A 26,732-nucleotide genomic window follows, 5' to 3' on the forward strand; every position below is an offset into this window, starting at 1 on the left:
TCTGCCGTTCCGTTCAAAACGCATTTCAGTTTATTTTTAACTTCAGCTACGGTCGGTGTTTCCGCTGAAACCGGAAGTGCCTTTCTCCGCAGCAGGTGGACTTTCTCATGGAGTTTAAAAGTTCATTAATGTGGTGAGTGTTCTTTATTGTTTCAACTTTACACACGTGGCGAGTTTTTATGAGGTCTTTGTCCTAAAGGAAACCATGAGAAGTTGAAAGCAGCAGCTGCTGGTAAAAAAACAAAGTTTCCTGTGAAGGAATAAAGAAGGTTTCCTCGCTCTAGCTAACGGTGGCTAACATTAGCCGAGACAGACAGGAAGGAGGTCAGAGGGCAGGAGGCACGCGGACGCAACCAAAAGTCAAAAATACTTACAGTAGTTACGTTGTATATGTATAAGGAAATTTTTGTTTTTAATAATAGTCACAGTTAAAGAAATTTACATTAGGAGAGTTTTCACATTATTTGGATTGGTTAAAAAAAATGCTGATCATTTTCAAAATAAGGGAATTTATTTAATTTCCCAGGCAAAATCACTTTAACCCACCATGAATTTGTATTCTATGAGGAAATTAAAAAAAAAAATTCGGCACAATTGCTACTTAAGTGTGTGTGTGTGTGTGGGTGTGGGTGTGTGTGTGTGTGTGTGTGTGTGCGGTGTGTGTGTGTATATATATATATATATAAATATATATATATATATATATATATATATATATATATATATATATATATATATATATAAAATTGATTCAGGACATCTTTATCCAGAATTTCCACCAGTGAGACTCAGAGAGAAATTCCTGCTACTGAACAGTGAAGTTTTACAGACTCTTGGATTTCTTCCAGATCATCAAGTGTAAATGAAATAAGTGTCCAAACAAACAAGTAAAGTAGAATGAATGTCAAATCCATTCACATGTTAGTTTCCTAAAGTTCAGTCCACTGTTGTTTTATCACATCCAAAGAATCCAAATGGGACATTATTAGAACATTCTAGCTCACTGGATGGTCACATGACTGCTAAATTCAAAGTGTCTCCACACATTGGACTGGAATGATGGACTGATCCATCTTTGCTGTCATCATGTGTTTTACTCGCTGTGATGCACTACCTACCATGTTTCAATCCAAATGGTGTTGTCCAATTTCAATTCAATTCGATTTCTTTCATTTTGACATTTTTTACAATGGTATAGGACCTATAGGTCGATCTGATTGGATTCTGCCTCAGACAGATCGATCTGGTTGGGTTTTAGGAAAATAAATTGAATCATCGATTAATCGTTTCACCCCTACTATATAGTTTTGTAGGAGTCAGGGAGAAGGGAGAGAATTCCAGTTTAAAGCAATCTATTTTAAATGCAACATAAAGTGCACACAAACGTGGGACGACACAATAACGAGTTTTTCTAATCTTAAACTCTTTTTTTTATTTTTTTGTTCAAACCTTTAAAGATTTTTAGTGGTGTCCTGTCTGAGTTGAGAAACTAGCAATGGCCAGTCCTGAGCTCCTGCTGGATTCCAGCATACGCATGTGGGTGGTCCTCCCCATCGTCTTCATCACCTTCTTCGTGGGCATCCTCCGTCACTATGTCACCCAGCTTCTCCACAGTGACAAGAAGGTGGACCTGGAGCAGGTCTCTGACAGGTGCGACCTCCAGCTGTGTGTCAGTCTGCCGTCTTCACGTTGTTATTCTTTTAGGGATAGCAACGGGACGCTGCACATCTAATGCTTGAACTCAACTAGAGAACACGAACTAGATTAGCTAAAAATGTTTGTGCCTCTTTGTAAAGATGTTTGAGGTCCCACTCCAATCAATCTTTTGATCTACTTTCAAAGCATTCCTGGTGGTCGTTTAATTATGATGATGCTGTTTTTAGGACAGTTTCTGTAGCAGGAGTTCATCCAAAATTCACCTCTGAGTTTTGGGTGGGACTCTTAAGGCCCGTTCACACCGGGACGAATTTCACTGGCGGTTTTTAAAGACCCACTCAAATAAAATTTGTTATAGGTGTCTTTAACATGTTCTGGATGCATTTCTCCCACGAAGGAGGACATATACTAAAGAATTCAAGATCAAACCTGCAATTCTGAGTATTTCTTTATTCAAATCAGTATGAATCAGGAGCAGATGGAAATCTAGCGTTGAAAAAGCTCTCAGTTGTGACATAGAAACTGATGGGCGGGCCAAAGTCTCACTGTTTTGCTCCGTTTGATTTAAAAACCAACACCATTCTCTGACGCTTCCACTGACAGACAAATAGATCCATGAAGGTTTTTTTGTTTTCCTCGTCTGAGCTGGAATCTGGATCTAAACGTCTGGATCGCTACGATATTGCTGCCATTTTTGCTGCACCACTGATGTTACCTCGGGGCTGTAAGCTAGCGGCAGTGTGCTCTGTGACAAGGAGGCAAAGGTGGCGGGGATTCCTTTGCGCCAACAGTCCCGCCCACAACTCATAGGTGAATTTCTAACGAACTCCTGCCGCTCTGCAGAGACGATGTCTCGGAAAAACGACAGTTTTCTTGATGTAGGCTAAAAAAAATTGCATTTTTGTGGTTAAACGATCACAAAAGATGATTCAAGTGGGACTTAAACAGCTGCCGACTAAAGAGCAGCGTTGTGACGTTTGCACACAGGATTTTAGTTGCATCAAGCACATAAAAACACATGGTTTGATTGACAGGAGCTTCTTTATTTTCTGAGCTGAACCTGGTTTGTGTTCAGTCAGGTGCTCCTGCGCAGCCGCGTCCTCAGAGAGAATGGAAAGTACATTCCTAAAGAGGTGAGCTCATAATCTTATTCTCTGCACCCCCATTCTGAACATTAGAGAAGACGTGTGTGCAGACACGGCCGTGTTTCCTGCAGCAGTCTGTTAAAACCCTTGTGCTATCTTAGATGACCCACCCTTACATTGACGTGTTCTCCCTACCATGACAAAGGTGGATAAAGGTGGAAAGATTTCATGTAATCTATGGACACCAGTGAAGATCACAAATCATTGAAGAAAAAAGGTTCAGCGCACTGTCTAGTGGGTCTAGATGACCCAACTCCCAATGTTAACGTGCCTAGGATAGCACAAGGGTTACGGGAACTGGTACTCCTGGGTAACCCGGTATGGTTCTGCTTAACAGATTTCTCTAACTGGACAGGTGAGTTCTGTAAATGGAGCTGCAGCTTCACGCTGTCCATTCAGGGTCAGGTTAAAGGTCGTCTAAACAAATCTCACTTGCTCTGTGCTGTGGACATGAACTGACCCACACTCAACAGTTCAGCAGAAACCCCACATGTATGGCCGCCAGGAAGAGGTGCCGTTTGTGGGCGTCAGCTGAGCTTGACGTGTCTGTGTTGAGCATTGTGTGGCTGACGGAATTGTGTCGTTTAGTCCTTCACCATGAGGAAACACTACTTCAACAACACAGAGACCGGCTTCTTTAAGAAAGTCAAGAGGAAAGTCGTCCCCAAGAACCCCATGACAGGTGTGTACGTGTGTACGTGTGTGTTCTTTCTTAGCTTGTTTGGACTCGAGTAAGATTTTGATCAATGTTTTTCAAACTGATTTGTTTGAACATTTGTAAGCCTAGGCTTCCAGTAATTAGACTGAACCTTCCTTTAACCCTTGTGCTTTATTTACTTTGACGTGTTCTCCCTACCATGAGGTGGATAAAGGTGGAAAGATTTCATGTAATCCATGGACACCAGTGAAGATCACAAATCATTGAAGAAAAAAGGTTCAGAGCACTGTCTAGTGGGTCTAGATGACCCAACTTTAAAGTGCCTAGGATAGCACAAGGGTTAAGAAAGTAGTGGACGGATCTTTGTAGCCAAGCGACTCGACGAGCATTAAGAATGAATCAGATGGTGGTGAAGGAGAATCCAGTAGTTTTCCAAAATAAAACTTCCTTCATTGGCCCCCCTCCTATGGTTGCTGTATGGAGTGGGCCCCCCCTCTTTCGGTTTTATTTGCACCTTAGACATGTAGGGCCCTTGGTAGGGGGGGTGCTTGGACATCACTGCCAGCAAGCAGCAGATGTCCTCCTAGCACCCTACCCGCCAATTTTAACCGCACCTTAGACATTTAGGGCCCCTTGGTGGGGAGGGTGAGGGGACGTCACTGTGAGTCATCAGGAGATGTCCCCTTAGTGCCTTACCCGCCAATTTTAACTGCACCCCCCTTAGTACACACACCCCTCCCCCCTCAATATATACATTCCAGCATAAACACACACAGGTCGTACATAAACACTCCTGGCTCGTACCTGGGGTTGGGGCGGGGGGATGCCCGGAAGCTCGTCTGGGGCTGTGGGCGTCCTTCTCCGGTGGGGCCCTGCGTTGGACTCTCCTGGCACGGCGGGGGGGCTGCTCTCCAGGTTGGGCTGGGGCGGCTCTCTTTCCCTCCGTGCCTCCCTGCTCTCTGGCTCTGGGGGCCTTGCGGCGGTCCTGCTGGCCCTGGCCTGGGTGGCGGGCTTGGTCGCCCGGGCGGCGGTTGTTCCCTGCCGGTTCCCGTGTGGCGTTGGGGGGATTCCAGCTGCCGCTGCTGCTGCGGCGGGGGTCTTAGGGTGGGGATGGCTGGGCACTCTCCCTCCTTCTTTTCACGTTCCACCATCCATTTTAGAAGAACATAAACACTCACCTGAGCACAGGTGTTAGCTCACCTTTGCACTAACAGTTTGCGTGATTGAATGACTGAAATATTTCACACTAGTTGGTTTTAAGGCATAAGTATGCGTGTGTGAACACTATCTGTTTTGTGTACATGTCGACAGGTGGACATTTTTGCAGCTAGCAGGTGTGTTTATAACATTTGAGTGTTTGTGTGAACAGGCCCCGCCCTTTTTGTACTACATTTGAACCTTACCATAATGATTAACAACCAGTAACCTTGTTGCTTTATGCTGCTTCATGGTCTTATCCCCCCTCCCCTCCTATTATCATCCTCCAACCCCCCCCCCTCTCTAACATCCCTCTCTCTTCTTCCCCTCTTTCCTTTTCCGTCCGGTCCAACACCCAAGATTTTCAAACATGATTGAAATTAATAAAGTTTGGCCTCAATTACAAAAGGGGTTTATTCAGACATACCTTTGGTTTGTCTGAAGATTAATAACCCCTCTTGTTGAAGTAAAATATGTCCAACACAAGAGGTCTTCAGCTCTCATCTGTCTGCCCAGCTGTTGGACAGGACAAGTTAAAAAAAAAAAAAAACTTCCTTCAGAACCAGATTACATTAAAAAAAAAACAGAACAAAATGTAGGTTGTGTTTTTGTTTTTTGGATCTTTGTGGCCTGGTGGTTGGGGACCACTGCTCTAGAGGACAACAATGTAACAAACCTGTATTTGTATTTGACGTACCTGATCCTCCTAAAACCCCCGTTCACATTTTTCTTTTGACTAAGCAGCTTGAAACCTCTGGTGCCGCTCTGTCGGCCTGAATGACAGCAGCTTGTGTGACGGCGAGCACAAATGCGGCTCCTCTGTTGCAGACTCCAGCATGCTGACAGACATGATGAAGGGAAACCTGACCAACGTCCTGCCCATGATTGTGATTGGTGGATGGATCAACTGGGCCTTCTCTGGGTTTGTCATAAGTGAGTTCCTCTAGAAGCAGCAGCGTTTGGCTTTCCAGCGTCTGACTGGAAACCTTTAGGTGAAAACTTGTGTTTTTTTAAAAACCACTGATGCAAATGTTGTGGTTGTATCTGCTGCAGCAAAGGTGCCGTTTCCTCTGACTCTGAGGTTCAAGCCGATGCTGCAGAGAGGGATCGACCTGCTGTCTCTCGATGCTTCCTGGTAAAAATGCCGTCATGGCGCAGACACGTCGGGCTCTTCTCTCAAACCTTCACTTTGATGCCGTTTGGCGTGTGCAGGGTGAGCTCGGCGTCCTGGTACTTCCTGAACGTGTTTGGGCTGAGGAGCATGTACAGTCTCATCCTTGGCCAGGACAACGGTGAGTTTTCTCTTTGACGACAACATTCTTCAGTGGTGCAAACCATCTTTGAGTCGGGTGCAGGGAGTCTAATTTGGAGCAAATCCAACCTGTTTTCCCTAAGCTGCTATTTAGGAAAAAGGAGGTAAAAAATGAATTTTTACAAACTTCCTTCAAGTCCCACTTGCTGCTCTGAGGGCTAATGATTAGCAACACTGTAACTGATCTAAAAGGATCTTGATCTGCCGGCTTTGAAGCCACTTGGACGGCTTGAGCATGCTCAGTTGTAGCAGCTCTGACCCTTTGCTCACAGCTGCTGACCAGTCGCGGATCATGCAGGACCAGATGACGGGTGCCGCCATGGCGATGCCCCCTGACCCCAACAAGGCCTTTAAGGTGACTAACAGGACATTGCTCTGCGCCGACACTCGTTTCAGGATGAGGCTGTGCTATGAAGGCTCCTCCGTGTTTCAGAGCGAGTGGGAGGCGCTGGAGATCGTGGAGCACAAGTGGGCGCTGGAGAACGTGGAAGACGAGCTGATGTCCAGAGACCTCAACTTTGGAAACCTGTTCAGTGGCGACATCCTGTCCACCAGGCTCTGACAGAACTTACTGACAGACAGCTCCCTCCTGTGGGGGTTTTGGAAACTGCGTGAGCGGTGTGGTGGGACGGAACACCAATCAAACTCGGACGTTGCTAAACGTTGGGACAGAATTGCGGCTGCAGTGCAGCGCCGCATGGAGAATGAGAACAGACTCTGGTGGTGATATTAGTCCTTTAATTTATATCAAAAGACTGAAAATACAATAAAATATTTTCCTCTGATATTTGACGGGAAGACCAAAGAAACAAGTGAAGCTTCCCTGCTGCTCCCCCAGGAATGATCCTGTCGACAATACATTACTTACAATAGAAAAATACTGTACAGAGCTGTTTAAAACTGAGAAACTCTGCTGGCTTCTGTCTCCATAGAAACGTTCTGTATAAATAGGAAAGGTCAACATCCTGCACCAGCTGATTCACAAAAATCACACTGCGTGGTCTCTGTAATTATTTAATTAAAAATAAATATCAGAAAACAACCACAAATCTACAAAATGACTGATTTCAATCCCTGCTGTCTGCAATTACCCACAAACCCCTGCATGTCAAAGTGTTCATCAGTGGATTAGCATTTGTTTAAACATGTGCGCCGTAACAGAATGAGGATCAACCGAAGCAGACTATCAAGGTGAGCAAAGCAAGCAGAAGATCAGATGGATGTGAGGTTTAAACACAGCATGAAGACATCAAATCAAATGTGGAGCCACTGAGGAAGCAGCTGTGCAGCAGCGGGAACCCAGATTATGTTCTCTATTTCTTTAGCCAATCACAGCTGTGGAGAGTCACCTCATTCATCAAGAACAGAGAGCATCCGTCCTAAAAGCATCAGGGAGTTGAGCAGCTTCACTCTGAAGGTCCAGCAAGACCCTTCTAAAGGTGGTTTGCAGTGGGAACACTGAGGACCGGTCTGGTTACCGTTTGCACTCTTGTTCGGGTTCCTCCATGGAGCACGGTGGGTCCAAGTCATTCATCTGAATCAAAGTACCTGAGAAGGACAGGTTCTGAAGAACACAGCAGCTGTGCCGACCCGCTTTCATCAACCGGCTGAAGACAAAGGGAGGCTGTTTAGTCCGTTTCCATGGTGATGTAAGAGGAAGAAGCACCCAGCACCTCGCCCTCGTCCGTGCTAGAGGCGACGTTATTGGTGGAATGGGTGGAGGAAGCAGAGTTTGTGAGGGGGGAGGGCAGGGCGGGCTTTCTGATTTTGTCTTGTCGGTGGTAGAACAAGACGTAGGCAGCGTTGGTCTGCAGGGGAAGAGACAACCGGTCAAAGAGGGGACAAAAGAGAGTATCTTCTGAAATAAACTGCAGCAGAATAATGGTGGAGATGTCCGGACAGGAACATCGTATGACTGCTTCAAGGCTTCACAAAAATCAACTTTCTGCTAATGACTGGTCAACAGCCAAGTAGAAAGTTATGGTTTCCTAAAATAGCATCACAAGCTGAAGGCATGCAGGTTGCCGTGGTAACCACACGTCTTCTTCAGCGACGAGTGTGCAGGACTAACCATGATCTGGTCCTCAGAGGCGTAGGTCACTTTGCTGTCGTCAAAGTAATACCACTGAGCGTTGTCCTTGTTCTTGGCGTAGCTGGTGTCTGCAGGAGCAGGAACGTTACAGATCAGGTCAGAGGTCACGACTAGGCATGCAAACAGAGAGAGAGGGGGGGGGGGGGGGGGGGGTCTGGGGTTCTCACAATGCCCGTCTCGGAGTCCCCCGTAGTGATTGGACACAGCGATGAGGTCGTATCGGCTTGGGGGCTCCTCGCTGGACAGGCTTTTCCTCAGGAGGAAGTCAGAGAAGTCCAGGTCCCTGCAGCCACAGAGGAAGGATCCGGCTGTGAGGATCGGAGTCTAATAGGTGTTTAGTCATTAAAGTATACGCCATTTATGAAATACTCATGTTGTGCTGAGTCTGGATCCAAACGGAGGCTGACGTATGATGGGCAAAGGTTTATAGCCATGAAGCTCTGAGTAACGCTGATCCAAACAAGAGTTAAAGTCCCACTCTCTGGATCTATAGGAAAAGCGTTCCCAGTGCTTTTAGTTATGATTGTGCAGTTTAGCCAAAATAAAAAAAACCTGTGTCGTTTTCTTGACATACTTTCTGCAGAGCAGCAGGAGTTCATCCGAAATTCACCTCTGACTGTTGGCATGAAGTAAGCCTGCCCCCATTTCCCATCATCGCTTTGTTTACATTTCCCCCACAGCTTACAGTCCCTCACAACCCCAACATTAGCGATGCAACAAAAATGGCAACAATAGTGGTTCTATCCAGCTGTTTAGTTCTGATCCAGATTCCAGCTCAGAGGAGGAAGACAAAGACGTCCATGGATCCATTCGTCTACAGGTGGATGATCAGAATGGAGCAGAGCAGGGAGCTTTTGGCTTCCTGTTATAGGTTCTACATCACATCAACAAGCTTTTTCCAACAGCAAATATAAAGAAAATTCAACTTAAAAGTTCATTTCTGAGAATTCAAATCATTGAGAAGACGGAGCAGACGGAAAACTGCAGTTTGAACAGGAGCGTATTTGCAGGGCTACAAGCTCCCTGCTCTGCTCCATTCTGATCATCCACCTGCAGACAAATAGATCCATGAACGTTTTGGCATCTGGCTCAAAAACGTGTTGCTCACCATTTTTGGTCCACTGCTAACGTTAGGTGGGGGCTGTAAGCTAGCAGAGAAATAGATGGGTGCCAGGAAGGGGGGTGGGGTTGCTCTTTTCCAACGGCCCTGCCCACACTCAAATATGAATTTCTAATGAACCGTCGCTCTGCAGAAACTATGTCCTTAAAAAAAAACGGCACATTTTTTAATATACATCTATATTTTTTAATTTTGGCTAAAAACTGCCTCATCATAATTTAAAACCACTGGGAACGCCTTGATCAAAATATGATTTTAAATCCACATTCACTGGGGGAATAAATACTAGAGTGAGCCAACTGGAGACAGAACCAAAGACATGAGAGATTGGTGAGGAAATGGAGAAAGTGTGGACGTCAGTGACGTCCACACTTTCTCCATTTCCTCACCAATCTCTCATGTCTTTGCCACTGCACCTTGGGTTCTACAATTGCTTGGATGCTACATGCACGTCAGTGGAAAGGCCTTCTGAGGACTGCACTTCAGGGAAAAGAAAGGAGGAGCTGGATGACAAAGGAGCTGCAGATCCACATTCCTCCTCCTGTGAAGGTCCACTCTCGCAGAGATCTTTGAGTTCTCCCAGAGATGAACAGTTCTTCTTATTGTGGGGGGAATGTTCTGGTTACAGTAATCCCCCGCCCATTCGCGGCTGGCCGCAGATGACGTGACGTCACAAGCGTCAGGCGCAGAACAGCGCTCATTCCGCGAATTTTGAAAAACGGTTTACTCTGTACTTTACTGTAAAGTATTGTTTAAGACGCCATCCAAACGCCCTGCATCATCTCCAGCGCCTGGAAATGAACCCAAACGGCAGAAAAAGGTTCTGACTCTGCAGAGGCGTCAATTATTCGCGGATTTCCGTTATATTTGCGGGGGGGGGTTACTGTATATTAAGACCTTTTGGTCACATGACATGATTGGGATGAGTAGAGGGGGGGTGAAAAAGGGCTTGAACCTGAGGGGGAAGTCCACGATGCTGTCCAGTTTCTCTCTGGTGAACTTGGTGTAGGAAAACCTCTTGAGGTGGATGATGAGGACTTCGGGCAGAGACCAGAGGTCCAGCTTCTTGGTGGCCAGCTGGTGTTTCTTACACACTGGACAGTACCTGCAAACACAGAACGCATCGACATCCAGCGTCTCCTACAGCTGTAAACTCTACATTTCAAAGCTCACGTGGATTTGACTGTGTGAGGAGCCTGTTAGTGCTGTTCCAGCGGGCGCTGCGGCCTGACTGCACAGCAATGGTACGTTCCATTTTCGTGACATCCCTTGATGTGGCATTACGAGCCTCAAAAGAACTGCAAGACACACCTGTGCTCCTCTCTACAACCCGAAAACCTGTAGGACCCGTACGGGTCAACCCCTTTACAGGTGCAAGTGACAAAATAACCTACAGCTTGTGTCTAATAGGATCTGCTGCAGCAGATTTATTTGGATAAAAATGGAAGGAAGCCAAACCCAACATGGTATTTTCTATCAGTATGATCATCCTTTTTGTCCTTTTACCATTAAAAATAAACATTACATTAGTGTAGTATTAACTTTGTTTTAAAAAAAAAAAGGAATAGGTTACATATAAATGCAATTAACTTTGCCTACATGATGCGCTTTAAAGTGATGATAAACCGCTCTGACAGCAAATTAAACTTTTAAAATCATTTTGTTCAGATATCAGACATGTTTACCAACAATTAAACAACTTTATCATTTATCCATTATTTATTTAAATCCAAAGCCAAAGAGCCACAATAGAGAGCTAAAGAGCCACATGTGGCTCCTGGACCTTCAGTTGCAGACGCCTGGACCAGGGGGATTGAACCACCAATGTGGTTCCTGACTGCAGCTCACTGCTCCCCAAGGGGAGGGAGGGGTCAAATGTGGAGCACATATTTCATGCATTCAGGTGTGAGACTTCCTTAGCTTTGCACAAACAGCTGAGTTGTGTGTGGAATGAAGTGGGTTTGTGGACGTTCGGCCGGTCAAACGGCAGAGACGTTGGTCTGAAGTGATTACCAAGGATTCTCCTCCTCCAGAGTTTCCACGGTGGTGAAGAGCTCGATGCACTCCTGCAGCTGGACCGTGGCCTGCTGCTGAGGAACCTCCATGCTGGAGTGCTTCACGTACTTCTGCACAGAAGACAGAGGTCCAAACGTCATGCACACCAACAGTCAGGAACCTGCTCACTACGGTTTGAGTTGGGTCAGCTGGACCCACGAGACAGTGCTCTGAACCTTTCGTCTTCTATGATTTGTGATCTTCACTGGTGTCCATGGATTACATGAAATCTTTCCACCTTTATCCACCTTTGTCATGGTAGGGAGAACACGTCAATGTAAGGGTGGGGTCATCTGGACCCCATAGGATAGCACAAGGCTTAAGAAGTTCTTCATGTTTCAATGACCTGCAGCTTTTTCCACTGAGTGTGAACAGGTGCATTTCTGTCTCCACTCAGGTGCTTTCTGGATTATGTTCCACATATATAAAGCCAACTCAGAGCTACGTCGTCACAGAACCTAAAGTGAATGAAAACTTCTGCCTAGAGAGGAAGAGAGGAGAACCCAGACAGAGATGGAGGAGTTTCCTGAAGCTCTCTTTCTTCCATACTTGTTCAGAATGAGGCATCGGTTAAAGTCTGTTCTTCGACGCTTCATAACTAAGCACAGAGAACAGTAACCACAGTAAATATACCCTCCTCTTTATTCATTTGAACCCTTATCATGTCGGTTTTAGGAGCCAGCAGGCGGGGCTTAGAGGATGAGGTGAGAGCTGGCACTGGAACCAGCTTGCTGCCACACTTGCAGCAGGAAGTCAGCTTACTTGTCAGGAAAGTTCTTTTTAACCTCAAAATGAGTTAGCAACCCACTCATGAAAAATGAGTTTAGGGTGTTTTTAGCATGTTCATTTATCTGATGATGGAGGAAATATATAAAGAAAATTCAGATTAAAATGGCATTTCTGAGTATTTCTTTGTTCAAATCATGGAGAATCAGGAGCAACAGTCTGGATGACGCCACAAGGTGCTGTGCATTCATAAGGCAGCACATTCTGGTGTTTTAATGCGTCATCTGCTGTACAACTGATCCCCAATCCCACGTGTGATGATCCCTGATCCCAGGCTGAAACAAATGTGGCCGTGTCCTCTGAGGGAGGAGGAGCTGCTCCTGCACCCAAAGCAGGAGAAAATCCAGACAAACTATGATGCAAGTCACAACAGAACAGTCCCACTGACCTCAGCCTCGTTCTCATTGTAGAACCTCTTCTTCATGTCGGGGTCCCAGTCTATGGCCACGTACGGCTGAGCTGCAGAACAGACGGAACGTGTTAACGCTCTGATGACACTCGCCTCCTGTAAACATGGCAGTTACTGTTGTGCTCACGCCCAATGCAATCTGGACTTTACATTTGTGTCTTCTGCCTGTATTCTGATGCCTGTCAAATTCGCTGCTCGACAACTCTCCCAAAATGTGTTCATAAATGCGTGTGGGAGGAGCTACTAACAAAGTTTTCTGCCTCATCGCTACATGGAAGCATTGTCTGTAAATCTGTACATCTCGTTTACAGTCAATGCACGGTGGGCACAATGTTGAGAGATCAGGTTTATTTATTTTGAAGGAAAGCATCGCCAGCATCATCATTCAAGAAGCATCGGTAATCAGGTCTCCATAACGGAGTTCATGAGATCATTTAGAGATGAGCTAAATGACGAGAACCAGATATTCCTCCATGCTGGATTTGGATTCCACACGGTGATGACATCATCAATTCACAGGGTAAAGCTCAGTACCTGATTGGCTAACACGACGCAGATTTTCTTATGCACTTTTTAATCTTTTGTTGTTTATTTAATCCAGCAGTATTGACATGATGTCTGTAAATGCATGCGGACGCGTTTTTGCGCATGCGTGCGTCTGCATGCGTGCGTCTGCATGTATGTGCGTATCTGTTTGTCTTTGCCTGAAGTGTGTTCTTGAATGGATGTCATTTTGTATTTGCAGGTGTAATGGTTTGTGTTTGTTTGCACGTGCTTGTCTTTCCTAAAAGTGTGTGTATGGTTGTAGGTCTGTTTTTGTGTGTGTTTGTGTGTGAATTTGTGTGTGTGTGTGTGCATAACGTGTTTACACGCACAGCTAAAGGACACGGCGCTCCCCCCGTCTCCCGTCCCCCTCTCAGTGGTCCCGTTTGAGTTGACGGCCTGGATGGTGAAGAGGTTCTTCTTCCTCCTTTGGCGACACGCTCTCCTCTTGGCTGGATTCTCGTTGGGGGGCGGGCTGGGAGAACAAGCTCCCTCCTGCTTGCTTTCTGTGTTTTCCTCCTCTGTGGTTACACATGGCTGCTCTGGCGCCGCTTCTGTGCAGCCAGCGGCGCTCTGGTCTGCGCAGGCGTTCATGCCCTCCTCTGCGCTGCTGGCCTCGTTTCCGCCAGACGGGCCGGGATCAGACGGGCCGGGATCAGCCGGGATCCCGGAGCCGTTGCTGGTTTCTGCGTCTTCCCGCTCTGCCGAGGCTGGAGTTTGGTTGCCGTCTGGTTGTGAATCAGGTGCAGCGGTGCCGTCTGATTGGCTGTTTGAAGATGAACCGCCACAGTTAGGAGTATGGGAGGGTCCAGCAGCCTCTGCTCTCTCTTGCTCGTCTGATGAGGAGAAAACCCACAAACAGGAGCTGCAGAGGTCCAAAAACATTCCTATTGGCTTATTTTGGTGCATTAAGATGCCATTTCCTCAGAATGTCAACATCAGAATGACACAGGTTTATGGAGGAACATGCAGCTCAGACCTCTAGCAGAAAGCCCATCCAGCTGTTAAAAGTTCCTTCATAACAATTTGAGTGATGACATTGCAGAAGACGACCAAAAAGGACACTTCACTATGTCCAAAGATGCCCAGACTTCATTTTTGATGACATCACAGCGGGTGAAGCTGTCAAAACATGAATGAGGTCAAAATCTCTTATGGGATGGCCAAAGGAAGTTTTGAAACTAATATTATTATGGGATGGCCAAAGGAACTGGCAGCCGTTTTGTGGCAGAGTGTGAAATCAGGTGATTTATACATTTACGCAAAATATGGGAAAAGAAAACTTTTGTTCCAACGACCTTTTGTAGAATTTCAAACAAAAGTGACAAGGTTAAAGTCTACAATCACAATCAAAGTTTCATTGACCTTTGACCTTGTGAAGATGTCTCCATCTTGAACCCCCCCCTCAAAAAAAATCCCCCGTAGTTGCCAAGGAAATCCAAAAAAATATACTTTTGGTATTACTTCTAAAAGTTACATAAGACCTCTTTGTCACCCCAGGAGACCAAAGAACTGTTGCCATGGAGATAAAACCAACAGAAAACTCACCATTCTGAGAAAAATTACATTTGAATCAAGTGTTTTTTAATGATCTAGTGACATGCTGCCCTGACCAGGGTGCCAGGGGCAGAAGGGAGGAGTGAGGGGTATTTAGAAGGTGCTCAGCCACTTAGGGCGGGTCAAAAGGGGGCAGCGGGGGCGGGGAGTGCCTGTGGGCCTTACAGCACTGCTCCCAGATTTAATTTGAACATAAATTGACTCAAAACCAAGCGACTTTAAACAATAAATCGAATGATTTGCCGTGTTTAAAGCCCTCTTCTCTAACAAATCCGGTTCATGAGCGAGTCACTCTGAGGTTCCGGGGGGGGGCTCTAAGAGTAGAGCTCAGGACTCAATCTGAGGCCGAAATGTTACCATCACTGATCCCGTTGGTCTGAGACTTGTACAGCTCCTCTTCATCGTCCTCTTCCTCCTCCACCTCTTCCTCCAGTTCCTCAGAGGGGTCAGGAGTCCGGACGTATCGTCTAGACGAACACACAAGGACCAAAGAGCTTTCAGAATGTTTTAAAGTCCCACAACGACAACTTTTTTAATAATAACATGACATAAAATAATAACATGACAGCTATTTAAAAGGAGAAATACTCAGAAATACAAAAATTAAATGATTATTACATTTGTTCTCTGTGATAAGAAAAATGCCACACGTACATGTCAGAAACTCAAAAAACATGATTTTCATTGGAGGGGGGCTTTAACGAGTTCAGATGTGGCAGTTGTGTTGTGCGTGTGTGGCTTTGCATGTGTGTGCGTGCTCACGCCAGTCTCTGCAGGAACAGGCTGTAGAGCTCCTCCCGGCTGCAGCTGCTCTGCGGCACGTTGAGCAGCAGCGGATGTCCGAACAGCGACGTTCCGTACGAGCTGCTGCCGGAGCCGTAGTCCCTGTAGTGAGAGCGCTCCCTCAGGTAGAGCGCCAGCAGCACCTGCTCCTCCTGAGGCCCCTGGGCCAGCTCGTACCTGCAGACAGCAAGCGCGGCACCTAACCGACCGGCCTTTACCAGAACCCGGCTGGTGGAGGAACTCCCCCTCATCACTTTGAAGACGAAGAGCAGCAGCTGGACTCACACAAAGATGTCGTCTCGGTCCAAAATGCAGCTCAGGGACTCGTCAGCGTTGTAGATTTTGTAGAAACGATGGTTGAAGACATCAGCTACCACCATCTGGAACACAGACGTCCACCTTGATCATCAGAGGAAGCATTTCTCTGGATGCCTGTTTGTCAGACTGTAACATAAGTCGGACTGGAGAATAACTCGCTCTTTTGGGAGAAATGTATTGTAACGAAATAGGGGATCAAAAACTAACAGTTTGTCCAAAAGTCAGCGAAAATCTCAATAAATAATAAACCTTAAATGTGCTAAAACATCTTAAGCCAACTTGAACTAATTTAATGAATTGAATAAATCCCTTTATGCATTTGACCAATCAGAAGGAGCTTTTATGTTGTTGACCAATCAGAAGGAGCTTTTATGTTAGATGTTGCCCTCCTGATTACATGAGGGTCATTTGGAGAATAATTTAAGGTATTTTGACTCTTATTTAAATTAAACTTTTGCAGTGAAATGGAAATGTTTTTGTTGTTTTTGCTATTTGTTCATGTATCGCAAGTTATATCATCATCGCAATTTAGATCACTGATATCACATATCGTGAGTTTGCCTCATGTCGTGCCGCCCTACTGAGCGCCGCTTCTTCTTTTGCGTCGCTGTCAGTAGGAAATACAGATAAACTAACCTACAGCGCTCTAATGTTCGCTGCAGTTCTTTTTTTTTAAATCGCATACAAATCGCATCTGACTGAGTTTAAGTTGCATCCCCATCCAAAAGAAAACAGAACAAGCGAAAATCATCATCCAGAATAAAAAAATACAGAAATGATCTCATGCTGGCATCAGAGAGCTGATGTTTGAAAAGCATTGGAATACATTTATTCACATGACGTCGTCTTCTGATTCACCCACACTGTCAGCCTCAGTGTGAACTTCCTCCTCTCTCTTATTGTTAAGTAAATTGATGACAATTTTTCAAAATCAAACTAAACAAAGTTTACACGCAGTTGTCCCACTTTATATCTTTTTGTTGGTAAAACAAAACCCACAGTAGAACCTTTTTCTGTTACATTGGTTTTATTCAGACTAACAAACTAGTGAGGATCTGATCATTCTGGCCTGAGCTCAAAGTCACGTTTTCTCACATCTTTAGCAGATTTTTCCGGTTAGAAAGCCTGACTTTACAAAGAGTTGTGATTGAACTGTCCTCATGAGAGCTTCACAGTGAGGCAGACGGTGCTGATGACGGATCCAGATGAACACGTTCAAAGAAAAGATGACAAAACCAAAAAAACGTGTCTGATAAGTTCATGTGCTCCAATTCAAAGAAAGGATTCTGTTTTCTGAATGTCTGTCCTTCATCAGGAGCGTCCAGTTTCAATTTCATGAACGAATGTTCCGGGGTGAATTTGAGCATAAGGTGCGGCGGCGAAAACTTGAATAGAGCGCATTATTTCTAGAGTTTAAATAACTCAATTTTGGCAAAGAATTTGCGTCGCAACAACCGTTCAACAAGTCGGCCTTGGCCTGTGGCGGGTTTGGTGACGCCATCATTGGAGAGTTGCAGAAGACTTATTACTTTGCACTCTTCCTGAACTTTGATACTTTTCTTAATTGTATGGACACAATAACAAAAAAGTCCCCTCGTTGTATTCTTGTTTTGAAAACGTTAAAGCTCACTGTTCTGGGAGAGTCTCTGAATGATGTCGTGAACCCAGACATGTGACGTGATCATTGACGCTTTTGTAGAGCTCCTCAAAATAAAGAAATCTGATCTCTCAGCATCATCTGCGTCTTCCACCACACAGCTAAAAACTTTGGCTCCTCCCACACGAGGTGAGAGCGGCAGGTTTATGAAAAAGAATACAAACATTCTTGAAAGTGGCTCAAAAAGACAAAGGCGTGTGAATTTGCCACACGAATCGCATTTCATGTGAAAGCAGCATTACGCCCCAATGACAGGACGTCATGACACATCTGAACCTGCACTGACCTGCGTCGGGGCCACGCTGGTCATGTCTGACAGGGCAGCACACAGGTCCGACACCTTTCCCGCTTTAGGAACCACAACGCGATGCTGCAGACACAAACACAAGATCCATCTCACACAGAGACACTCAACTCTCACTCCGCCTGCTTTTCTGTGGGTTCAGAACCCGGTCAACTCACCTGCACAGGTTTGGCGTGTGGGTCCAGAAAGACGAAGAACACCTCCATGACGCGCTCCTTGCTGACAGGAAGCGGGACACTCAGGTAGCAGAAGGGGTCAAAGGTCACAGACACCTTGTGGCATTCGGGACAAACCAGGGTGGACTTGAAGAGGCCGTGAAACTTGTCGACGATCACCGAGTCGTTCCGCCTGCGGTGGTTTCTCCACGCCTCTCCTGCCACCTCCTGCCAGACAAACAGCCAACGCAAAAGCAATACATTAGCATTGTAACACTGGGGGGGGCAGAGGGGTTACATGCAAGTTTGGAGATTTCCAAATGTCCCAATGGGAAGAAACCTGAGACCTTTATTTTTACAATAGTTCTTGATGTTTTAAAGCTCCTCACTACACACTTTATTCTGTACAGGAGACACGGCATGGAGGAAACTGACTGATAATGCTCCACAGCCAATCAGGAAGGAGAACACAATGCACTGTAAGAAAAAAGAAAAAGCGTGCAAAATTGTGCCCAATTCTAAATGTTCCCCCTTAACAACTGTACCGTCACCAGCTGCAATGCCAATTCTTATGCAGAGAACGACAAAAACATTTTCAATATCTGGGACATTTTATTTCACAGACAGCAGGAATAACTTTTTTTAAACAGATTTTGACATCAAGTCAAAAAAGGGCTTCCGTAGCAACACTGCACGAGGAAAATGGGCCAAAGTTGAAATAGTAAAGCAACCATGTTTGTTTGAAACAAAAAGCACTGTGTTTGTGGTATGTCAATAGGATTGGAGACGTCAGAATAAAATATCATCAATATGTTTAAGAACTTCACAACCATTAACATAAAATAAATAAACATATTTTGCTTTATTCAGCTTTTGTTGAGTAACTTAATGTGAGTTTATACAGTCATAGTGCTTTATTTACATGTAAAATTAAATGTTTTTCCTTTTATGTTAGTTTTTAAATCACAGTCATCCATTTTCCTAAACTGAACGGCGTCATTCTTCTTTTTTTCACTCCCAGTAAATGGTGATCAGCTGTTATTCTTTTTAAATCTCGCTCACATTTCAGATTGACATTTGGCAGAACGGAAAGATCTGACCTTGCTGGGTTTAATGTTCAACAAACTGAACTTGTAACCTCGTAAACAGCAGCCGCTGCGATGCCAGCTATGCAGTCATAAATGTGTGCAACAGCTCACTGATCGCCCCCCCCCCCCACCCACGAGCTCACGTTCCATCCACAGACATGTGCTCATCTCATATAGGCATCAGTATTGAACCGTTTCCATTTCTAAGCTAAGCTTTAGTTTCCCATGGAGCGCCTTAACTTAACCCGCCCGTTCATGGAGGCTGACGTGGAAAAGCAATCCGTATCTGAGACATAAATAGAGATGTGCGACTGATTTTATTTCAAGCATCTTCATTAGAGTCGTAACTGACAGAAAAGTCAAAATAAAAGTAGTGCAAAGTCCTGATCTGGACATGGTTCATTAAATGAAAAGAGCCTTGTGGAGAGAAGAGGAAGACTAGGTCTGCACAATAAATCGCAAATTTATCGTTATCGCAAGATCAAGCAGTGCGATAAGCATATCGCAAAAGATGGCGAAAATTGTAATAAATGGTGATCTTAAATGTGCTAAAACAATCTTATGGCAGCTTGAAGTACTTAACGGATCAAATAAATCCATTCATGCATTAGACCAATCGGATGGAGCCCTTGATGTTGACCAATCGGATGGAGCTCTTTTATGTTAGATGTTTGCCACCTATGTAGACTGGAGTCATTTGGAGTATCATTTTTAAACTGTTGCAGTGAAATGGAAATTACGTTTTTGGTTGTTTTGCTATTTGTTCATTTACCGCAAGTTCTATCGTCATCGCAGTATTGATCATAAATATCGCATATCGCTAGTTTTCCTCATATCGTGCAGCCCTATTAGAGTCCCTGAGTAATGAGCGGGTGGGTAGCTATTGTCAAAATGTCACTTTGCAGAACAGCGAAACATTAAAGTGGGCAACGGGGGTCGGCAGAGGCGGTGCTCACCTGGTCCGGTCTCCCGTCTGCATCCCTGAGTTCGATGTATTCTTTGTTTTTGACTCGGTTCAGGTCCTCGTGCAGCCCATCCAGCAGGAAGGACAGCAGCTCCTGACTGTCGTGCTGCTGGTAACCCAGGAACTGCGATGCGAAGTGGCCCACCTTTGTCTGCACACAGATCCAGTATCCGTCATTATGGAAGACCAGCTCAGAGGAGGACGCGGCACATTTATGAGCCATGCTTAACCAGCACCTCAACCACTGCAGTCCTAAGAACAGGTTTGACTCTGTCTGGTCACTCAGAGCTTTCAAGTTTGCTGCAAAGGAACCCATCAATCTGTGGGACAACTTTACAGCCACTGGAAAAGTGAAACCTCTCAGGTTAACCAAATATGTCTGCTTCTATTCCTTTGGTGAGGATTCGGGTCAGTGAGCAGCAGCAGATCAGAGAGTGGTACCTTAAAGACCCGCGGAACCACAGAGTAATGTCGCCCCGACCACATCTGCTTTATGACGTCGGCGTACGCCTCTGCGATCTCCCCCTTCATCCCCAGAGGGTTGGTGAAGTTCAGCTCGTCCAGGTAGGAGTTCTGCAGGAAGTACTCTGTCAGCGGGGGGGTGTTGCTCAGGCACTGCACAGGGAGGACAGGAGGAGCATGAGGGCGGAGTCAACGGGCATCAGTGTGAAACGTCTCTCGACTCGTGGTGCAGTGAGTCTGACCTGCAGCGCAGAGTTCATGAAGCAGGTGTTTCCCAGGTTGGTAAGGCCACAGACGCCAGGCTGTCCTCGGTACGAGTCCTGCTCCTCCACGGAGTTCCTCCTGGGGGAGGAAGACGTCCGTCAGGCAGAGAACACAACAAGTAAGAACAAGGACCAGACCGGAGAAGAGGTCCTGAAGATAGAAAACCGCAGTTTCCGTAGCCTTAAAGACCAAGTCAGGTGATTTTATTAAGCAGACCAACGTTTCAAGCAATATAGGAAAGAGATAGGATCTCTGCTATGGTACGAAAACCTTAGATATTTCACAAAAACGTGATCATCGTACTGTTAAGGTATTTGTTGCTGATTCAGAGCACACACGGGAAGCTGCAGATAAAAGCAGAATGACGAAGGTTTTCTGCCAGGAGAAGCTGCTAAAATACCATTACAAAGCAGCAAGCACACATTTGAAGCTGCCGGTGTCTCTGGAGTCCCACCAACATCAAGGTGTAGGATCCTCCAGAGGCTTGCTGTTCTATGTAAACCTTCTATTCAGGCCCCCTAAACAACACTCACATGCAGGAACAGCTGCAGTGGGCCAGACAGACTTGGAGACTCATTTTCAAACAGTCTTGTTCACTTGCTGTGTTTTTATTACACATATGCCCAAAACTTTATGGAAATAGTAGAAATGTCCAAAAAAAAGACAATTTTGCTATTACACTGTTTCCATTAAACCCTAATTATGCGAATAAACACAAACCAACTCACATGATAAGTCATTCAAAAACATGACGATGTGTGAAGAATAATTAGATTGACAGCAGATCCAGTTACATTTCTGCCACGGCGCTAGCGCTCATCATTATCTATCAAAGGAGGCGTCTGCGTCTTCTTCAGAAAATGACCACGATGAAGCTATTTTAGTGAAATCATGGTTGGTTAGTTTACAGAGGAGCTGTGGATCCAGCAATTCCACATGACGTGATCAACATTTGATGAGCCGAATGACCCTGTGGGACCTCTTATGGCGCCCGCTGTGCAGTGGCCGAAGCCGCCAGTTCCTACCAAGAAGCTCATCGCCATCCGGTTGTTGGTCAGGTGACTGATTTTATTCGAGAAAAGTGTTTCCATTGCAGTTTTGCAAAATATATCAATTTCAATACAAATCACCCCCCCCAACCAAGCGCCAAAACCTATTTTTAATAATGCAAGTTTCCATGATTCAAATATATGATTGCAAATGCAATTTGCGCAATTTCATAGTGAATGGAAATGCAGCTACTGATGAGGGCTGTGCAACCCTGGATGGTTCAGATGGATGGAGTAGTGGGGGGTTGGTGGATGGCCACCATGTCCCAACAAGGCTGTGACGTCACCAATGAGGTGGTGGAGTCATGTTTGGGGCTGGAATCATGGGGAGAGAGCTGGTCAGCCCCTTTAGGGTTCCCTACAAGTGGGAAATGTACCTCTGAAAAGTATGTGGAGTTTCAGACTGACTACTTTCTTCCCTGGTGCAAAAAGAAGAACCATACTTTCTGTAACAAAATCCTCCTCATGCATGACAATGCACCATCTCATGCTGCAAGGAATACCTCTGCATCATTGGCTGCTATGGCCATAAAAGGAGATAAACTGATGCTGTGGCCCCCATCCTCCCCTGACCTCAACCCTATTGAGAACCTTTGGAGCAAAATGTATCTGAGGGTGGGAGGCAGTTCACATCCAAACAGCGGCTCTGGGAGGCTATTCTGACATCCTGCAAAGAAATTCAAGCAGAAACTCTCCAAAAACTATTCCAAAAAGATATTCTTGATTTCAGTAGATATGACCTGTTAATGCAAATTCAACAAGTGACCATTTTCAGGTCTTTAGAATCTATCAAATGTTGTGAAACTCTGCATAATAATGTGAAACAGTGGCTTTGAAGGTTTTTAGATTTGAAAAAAAAAAATACTGTAACCTTAAGAGGTTTGTTCAATAACATGTGATATAGACTCTAATGGTTGGTGACTTGGTTGAAACTTTTGCTGACTGTAATTTGCATTCAGTATTTAGAAAAAGCTTGAGACATATCTGTAAAAGATTACTTTACTTAACTATTATTTTATTACCGGTAGTTTAAGAATTAGTTACTGCAGAGGGAATGATGTTTCTACAAAAAATAAAAGCAGAATGTTGTTTTTGTTGTTTCATGAGGATTAATGACCAAAGACAATATGGAGCAAAGAATATTGAGAGGAGGAAAGTTACAGCAGGAAGTTACATGACCAAAAAGAAAAACCGAGGAGAAAAAGAAGCGAGGATGGATCAACACAAGCCATGAAGGGATCTGCTGGATCTTACATGATCTGAGGTCTGGAGCTCGGCCAGGTGCCGTCAGAGTTCCTCATCTCCATGATCACTGTCTGGAAAACAAACACGCATCAACCTCATCTCTGATGTAAACAGTTTATGTCCTTTTAAAAGATCAGGATGCCATGAGGACGCTCAGGCCATCAGCTGACCAGGAGACTGTGCGAGGCTAAAGTGGGCGTGGTCTCACCATCCCTGAGCTCAAGCAGGCGTCCAGCACACTTATGTGCACATTCCTGAGACGCTCGCAGCTGCTGTCCGAACTCTTCATCCACAGTCGGCACTCTGAGCCCGGAGGCACAGAGAAGGCGCGGCACATGGCTGTCTGGATGGCATCTACGCACAGACGTGTTTGGATCAGAGGGGATGACATCATGCAGCAGTGTGGGGTCATGGGACTGAGAGCGTGACGCCTCCTTGAGGAAGGGAAGCGCTGCTGCAGCAAGCGCAAACACAAACTCACGTATGTTGTCTGTGCGGCTAAACTGGTCCGTGATGACATTGTCCATGTTGCTATGGAGACAGAGGAAGATCTCAACAGGGTAAACCTCCACCTTCAGGGTGCTGGGTAGGTCAACCACCTGAAACACAAGCAAAAAGTTGGGTTTTGATCACAAAAACGATAAGAACAAACAGACTTGTGGGAGTGCAGTGAGTGGTGTGTGTGAACTCTACCTTGCGCTCCAATGGAGGCTGACCGTCCACCATGCCATACCACGCCAGCAGCTTGTGCCACGCCTCTGCTGGAACCAACACAAAGTCCTCGTTCTCTACCAGACGCTCCTTCAGGCGGTACGAGTCTAGGTCTGCAAACACACGTCACACTTCAAGGTCAACATGGCGAGTGGCGGCAGAGCAGAGTCTGTGCCGTGAGGCGTTCGCTGACCCTCAAACAGCTCCGTGTTGTCGATCTGACCGGGAAAGGACGAGGAATTCTGGTCTCCAGTCTCTGCAAACTCCCTCCACTGCTCAAACCAGCGACGGTCGACCACATACCTGTGAACACACAACATCAGAAGACGTTTACAATAATCATGATTTGACCCACGGATGTCCGTCTTCCTCTTCTCTCCACAAGGCTCTTTTCATTTAATGAACCATGTCCAGATCAGGACTTTGCACTACTTTTATTTTGACTTTTCTGTCAGTTACGACTCTAATGAAGATGCTTGAAATAAAATCAGTCGCATCACAGCATTTACTGCAAAGTCTAAAAAATGTTTATAGAGGCTCTAAGTATTATCTGTTTGTAAGCTTTTCAATTTCATAACTTAAATGAAACAAACAAGCAAAATCTTTCAAAACTACTCTATTTTTTTCCTCCAGAAGCTTAACTTTACAGAGGTTCATGAAGGCATCATTTTTGCATGAACTGATGAAAGCTGCATGGGAGTGAGAGGGGGCTCGGTAGTAATCCAGAACTCATTTTTAACGTCGCGCTTCGGGTTAAGCAGACGTAAACAGCAGAAAAAGACGTCAAAATGCGACAAAGAAAACAATGAAGTAAAAGGTAGAGAAGCTTCTTCTGATTCGCTGCTTTACTTTTTGTTTCTGCTCTGAGGCATTGACACAGCTAAAACCTCTAACCATGAATGAACGGAGTTTTAGTGTGAGACCCTGCAGACACTGATGTGAAACCAGAACCTGAGAACCGCTGGACGCCGGTCAGAACTCCTGCTGAGTCTGGATCTCACTACCGATGAAGCAGGATGGACGCTCTGCAGCAGGTACACGTTTCCACGACAAGCCCAAAAGCCCAAAATTAAACCACAGCATAACTAGAAACACTGTGAAACGCCAAATTCTCAAGACGTGACCAACGTCTTGGAGCTATTGAGGACAGCATCGGTGTCCTTCACAGCCAAAACTGGACAAAAAGAAAGAAAGTTTTCCAGGATTTTAATCCAAAATACACAAAACATGCAAAAAAGAGAAAACATCAATGTCGTTACCAAAAGCTAAGCCTCTAAATTTAAAAAATGTAATAAAAACACATCCCAATATTTTTCCCACAGCCTCAATGTTACAAAAATTTGAGAATTTTCAAAATAAGAACAAAAAAAAAATCCTGTTTTGGAGCAAAACAATTTAATCAAATCAGTTCTGGTTTCTGGCTTCCCGTCGTGTGACAGCCTCCATCTGTGGTCACATGACCTGGATGACATCAAACACACACTCACCTGCTCGCTCATGAAAATGAATACAAGCCTGAAATACAAACTGATGCACAGAAACTGCAGCTGATCTGAGCGATCACACAATCTTTGGTTTCCTGTTTCCTTTTCAGCTTTTACGTGCAGCTTAGCTTTCTCCCAAAGTCCCATTTGAGGATCTTCTGCCCTGTTATCAGTCTCCGTAGGCCCTATTATTCTTTCAGTGCAGTCTGACCGATGGACGCTCTGCTCAAGGGTGGAGCTAAATGCATTTGAATCCGTGTTTTCTATCTTGTTTCTTATTAGAACACACAGCTATCACAGCAACCATCTGGAGTCCTGCAGCTTCTGCTGTAGCTTTGGCTCCTGCAACGTTTTTGTCTTCAGACGTGTGATAGCTGTGTGTTCTGCTGCAGGTCAGGCTTTGTTCCCTCACTTTTAGTTTAGCTATTACCCATTACATCTTAAGACTGATTTCATGTTTATTGTACAATTACGGTATGAAGCCCATTGAGATGACTATTGTTGTAGTATTGGGCTATGTAAATGAAACCGAATTAAACTTGTTTCCTGTTCACTTGGTAAAGGACGCTGCGTCACTTTTGAAGCACAAATCACACTGTCCATCTCCTTAGAAACACAATAAAAGGCATTTCCTGTTCTGCTGCATTCAGTTCATTTCAGCCAAAAAAATGCTGCTGTTTAAAGTGTAAAGGCTAAAAAAACATTCATTCATTCATTCATTCATTCATTCATTCATTCATTCATTCATCTTCTAAACCTGTTTTGTCTCTTTCAGGGTCACTAGGCTGCTGGAGCCTATCCCAGCCACTCCTGGGCGAAGGGAAGGGACATCCTGGACAGGTCGCCAGTCTGTCGCAGGGTCACACCCATGAACACTCACATTAATGACAATTAGTGACAATTTAGAGTCTTCGTTTTGTTTTTGTTTTGTTTTTTTGTTGGGGGGGGGGGGGGGGTTAATTGGTAACTACCAGAAATGTTGATGAGCCTTTCCAAGAGCCGCATTTCAAAAGTGGTACATATTAGAAGTTCATAGAAGTGTTATCCAAACAGATGCTTTCAGGCTTTTCCTTCCTTGCACAGACAAAGCTTCTTTTGTGTGAGGAAACATGACAACACAAAGGCAGATGGCAAAACTGGATCTGAATGACCAGGCAATATCTGCTGAAACTCAAATTTACTGTCAGGCATGGTGGTGGAGGTATGGTGATAAGGGCTTGTTTTGTTACCACAGCACTTTGATCAGCAGGAGTTAATTTTCTTCAAGCCCAGGAGTTGTCTACAAAGAAGTGTGAGGTGTTCAGACTGGCAGTGGACTTTGTGTCGGACAATTGGACACATGAGGCCCAGAACCAAGTTAAGATCCAGACTCTCATTTGACTGACACTTTGTTGGGATCATAACACAACAGGACCAAAATGTTTGCGTTCAAGTGACAAAAAGAAGAACGGGCCATGTTTTTCTTCTTCTAATAACATCCAGTTCCTGCTGCTGAAAAACACCACAAGCAGCTGAATCTGAACTAACGAAACTATAAAAATGCGAATAATGAAGATGAAATGACGGGACAGCTGTTTAATAGTTGTAGATAAGACAAATAGGTGTGTTTACATGTCCTAAAGTAAGCCGGCTTCTAAACCCGTAAACTAGTTTCTCCACTGACCAGGTTTATCTGTACAGCTAATCATGTTCAATTTGAGAGAATAAGTTTAGCTAAA

General features: G+C 45.1%; 2 protein-coding genes and 2 long non-coding RNA genes across 4 annotated transcripts in view; 3 read left to right on the top strand and 1 right to left on the bottom strand.

The window, feature by feature from the left end:
- On the top strand, nt 1-7,026 carry LOC101162909 (ER membrane protein complex subunit 3). Its single transcript, XM_004086301.5, has 9 exons — nt 1-133; nt 1,458-1,650; nt 2,732-2,789; nt 3,390-3,483; nt 5,485-5,589; nt 5,710-5,791; nt 5,869-5,948; nt 6,241-6,323; nt 6,402-7,026. Exons 2-9 carry the CDS (start codon nt 1,496-1,498, stop codon nt 6,528-6,530), a joined length of 786 nt encoding a protein of 261 aa, XP_004086349.1. The 5' UTR covers nt 1-133; nt 1,458-1,495; the 3' UTR covers nt 6,531-7,026.
- The window catches only part of usp11 (ubiquitin specific peptidase 11), a 21,605-nt gene continuing 1,562 nt past the window's right edge, over nt 6,690-26,732 (bottom strand). Inside the window, exons 2-21 of the mRNA XM_004086312.5 lie at nt 23,724-23,833; nt 23,513-23,643; nt 23,301-23,418; nt 23,028-23,173; nt 22,829-22,890; nt 20,504-20,603; nt 20,241-20,414; nt 19,792-19,950; nt 17,751-17,975; nt 17,575-17,658; nt 15,599-15,693; nt 15,293-15,490; nt 14,888-14,997; nt 13,306-13,809; nt 12,410-12,480; nt 11,194-11,306; nt 10,136-10,285; nt 8,228-8,343; nt 8,040-8,128; nt 6,690-7,776 (exon numbers count right to left, since the gene is read on the bottom strand). Of these exons, the coding sequence (XP_004086360.1) occupies nt 7,597-7,776; nt 8,040-8,128; nt 8,228-8,343; nt 10,136-10,285; nt 11,194-11,306; nt 12,410-12,480; nt 13,306-13,809; nt 14,888-14,997; nt 15,293-15,490; nt 15,599-15,693; nt 17,575-17,658; nt 17,751-17,975; nt 19,792-19,950; nt 20,241-20,414; nt 20,504-20,603; nt 22,829-22,890; nt 23,028-23,173; nt 23,301-23,418; nt 23,513-23,643; nt 23,724-23,833 (2,935 nt within the window). The 3' untranslated portion in view covers nt 6,690-7,596. The remainder of the gene's footprint in view (nt 7,777-8,039; nt 8,129-8,227; nt 8,344-10,135; nt 10,286-11,193; nt 11,307-12,409; nt 12,481-13,305; nt 13,810-14,887; nt 14,998-15,292; nt 15,491-15,598; nt 15,694-17,574; nt 17,659-17,750; nt 17,976-19,791; nt 19,951-20,240; nt 20,415-20,503; nt 20,604-22,828; nt 22,891-23,027; nt 23,174-23,300; nt 23,419-23,512; nt 23,644-23,723; nt 23,834-26,732) is intronic.
- On the top strand, nt 21,459-22,765 carry LOC144994006 (uncharacterized). Its single transcript, XR_013657345.1, has 2 exons — nt 21,459-21,583; nt 22,682-22,765. It is a non-coding gene; the product is annotated as an uncharacterized LOC144994006 (long non-coding RNA).
- Nucleotides 24,425-25,919, top strand: LOC144994005 (uncharacterized). Its single transcript, XR_013657344.1, has 2 exons — nt 24,425-24,564; nt 25,790-25,919. It is a non-coding gene; the product is annotated as an uncharacterized LOC144994005 (long non-coding RNA).

This window comes from Oryzias latipes, chromosome 7 (genome assembly GCF_053564925.1).
Source record: "Oryzias latipes strain Hd-rR chromosome 7, Olatipes_Hd-rR_3.1".
Taxonomy (NCBI): domain Eukaryota; kingdom Metazoa; phylum Chordata; class Actinopteri; order Beloniformes; family Adrianichthyidae; genus Oryzias; species Oryzias latipes.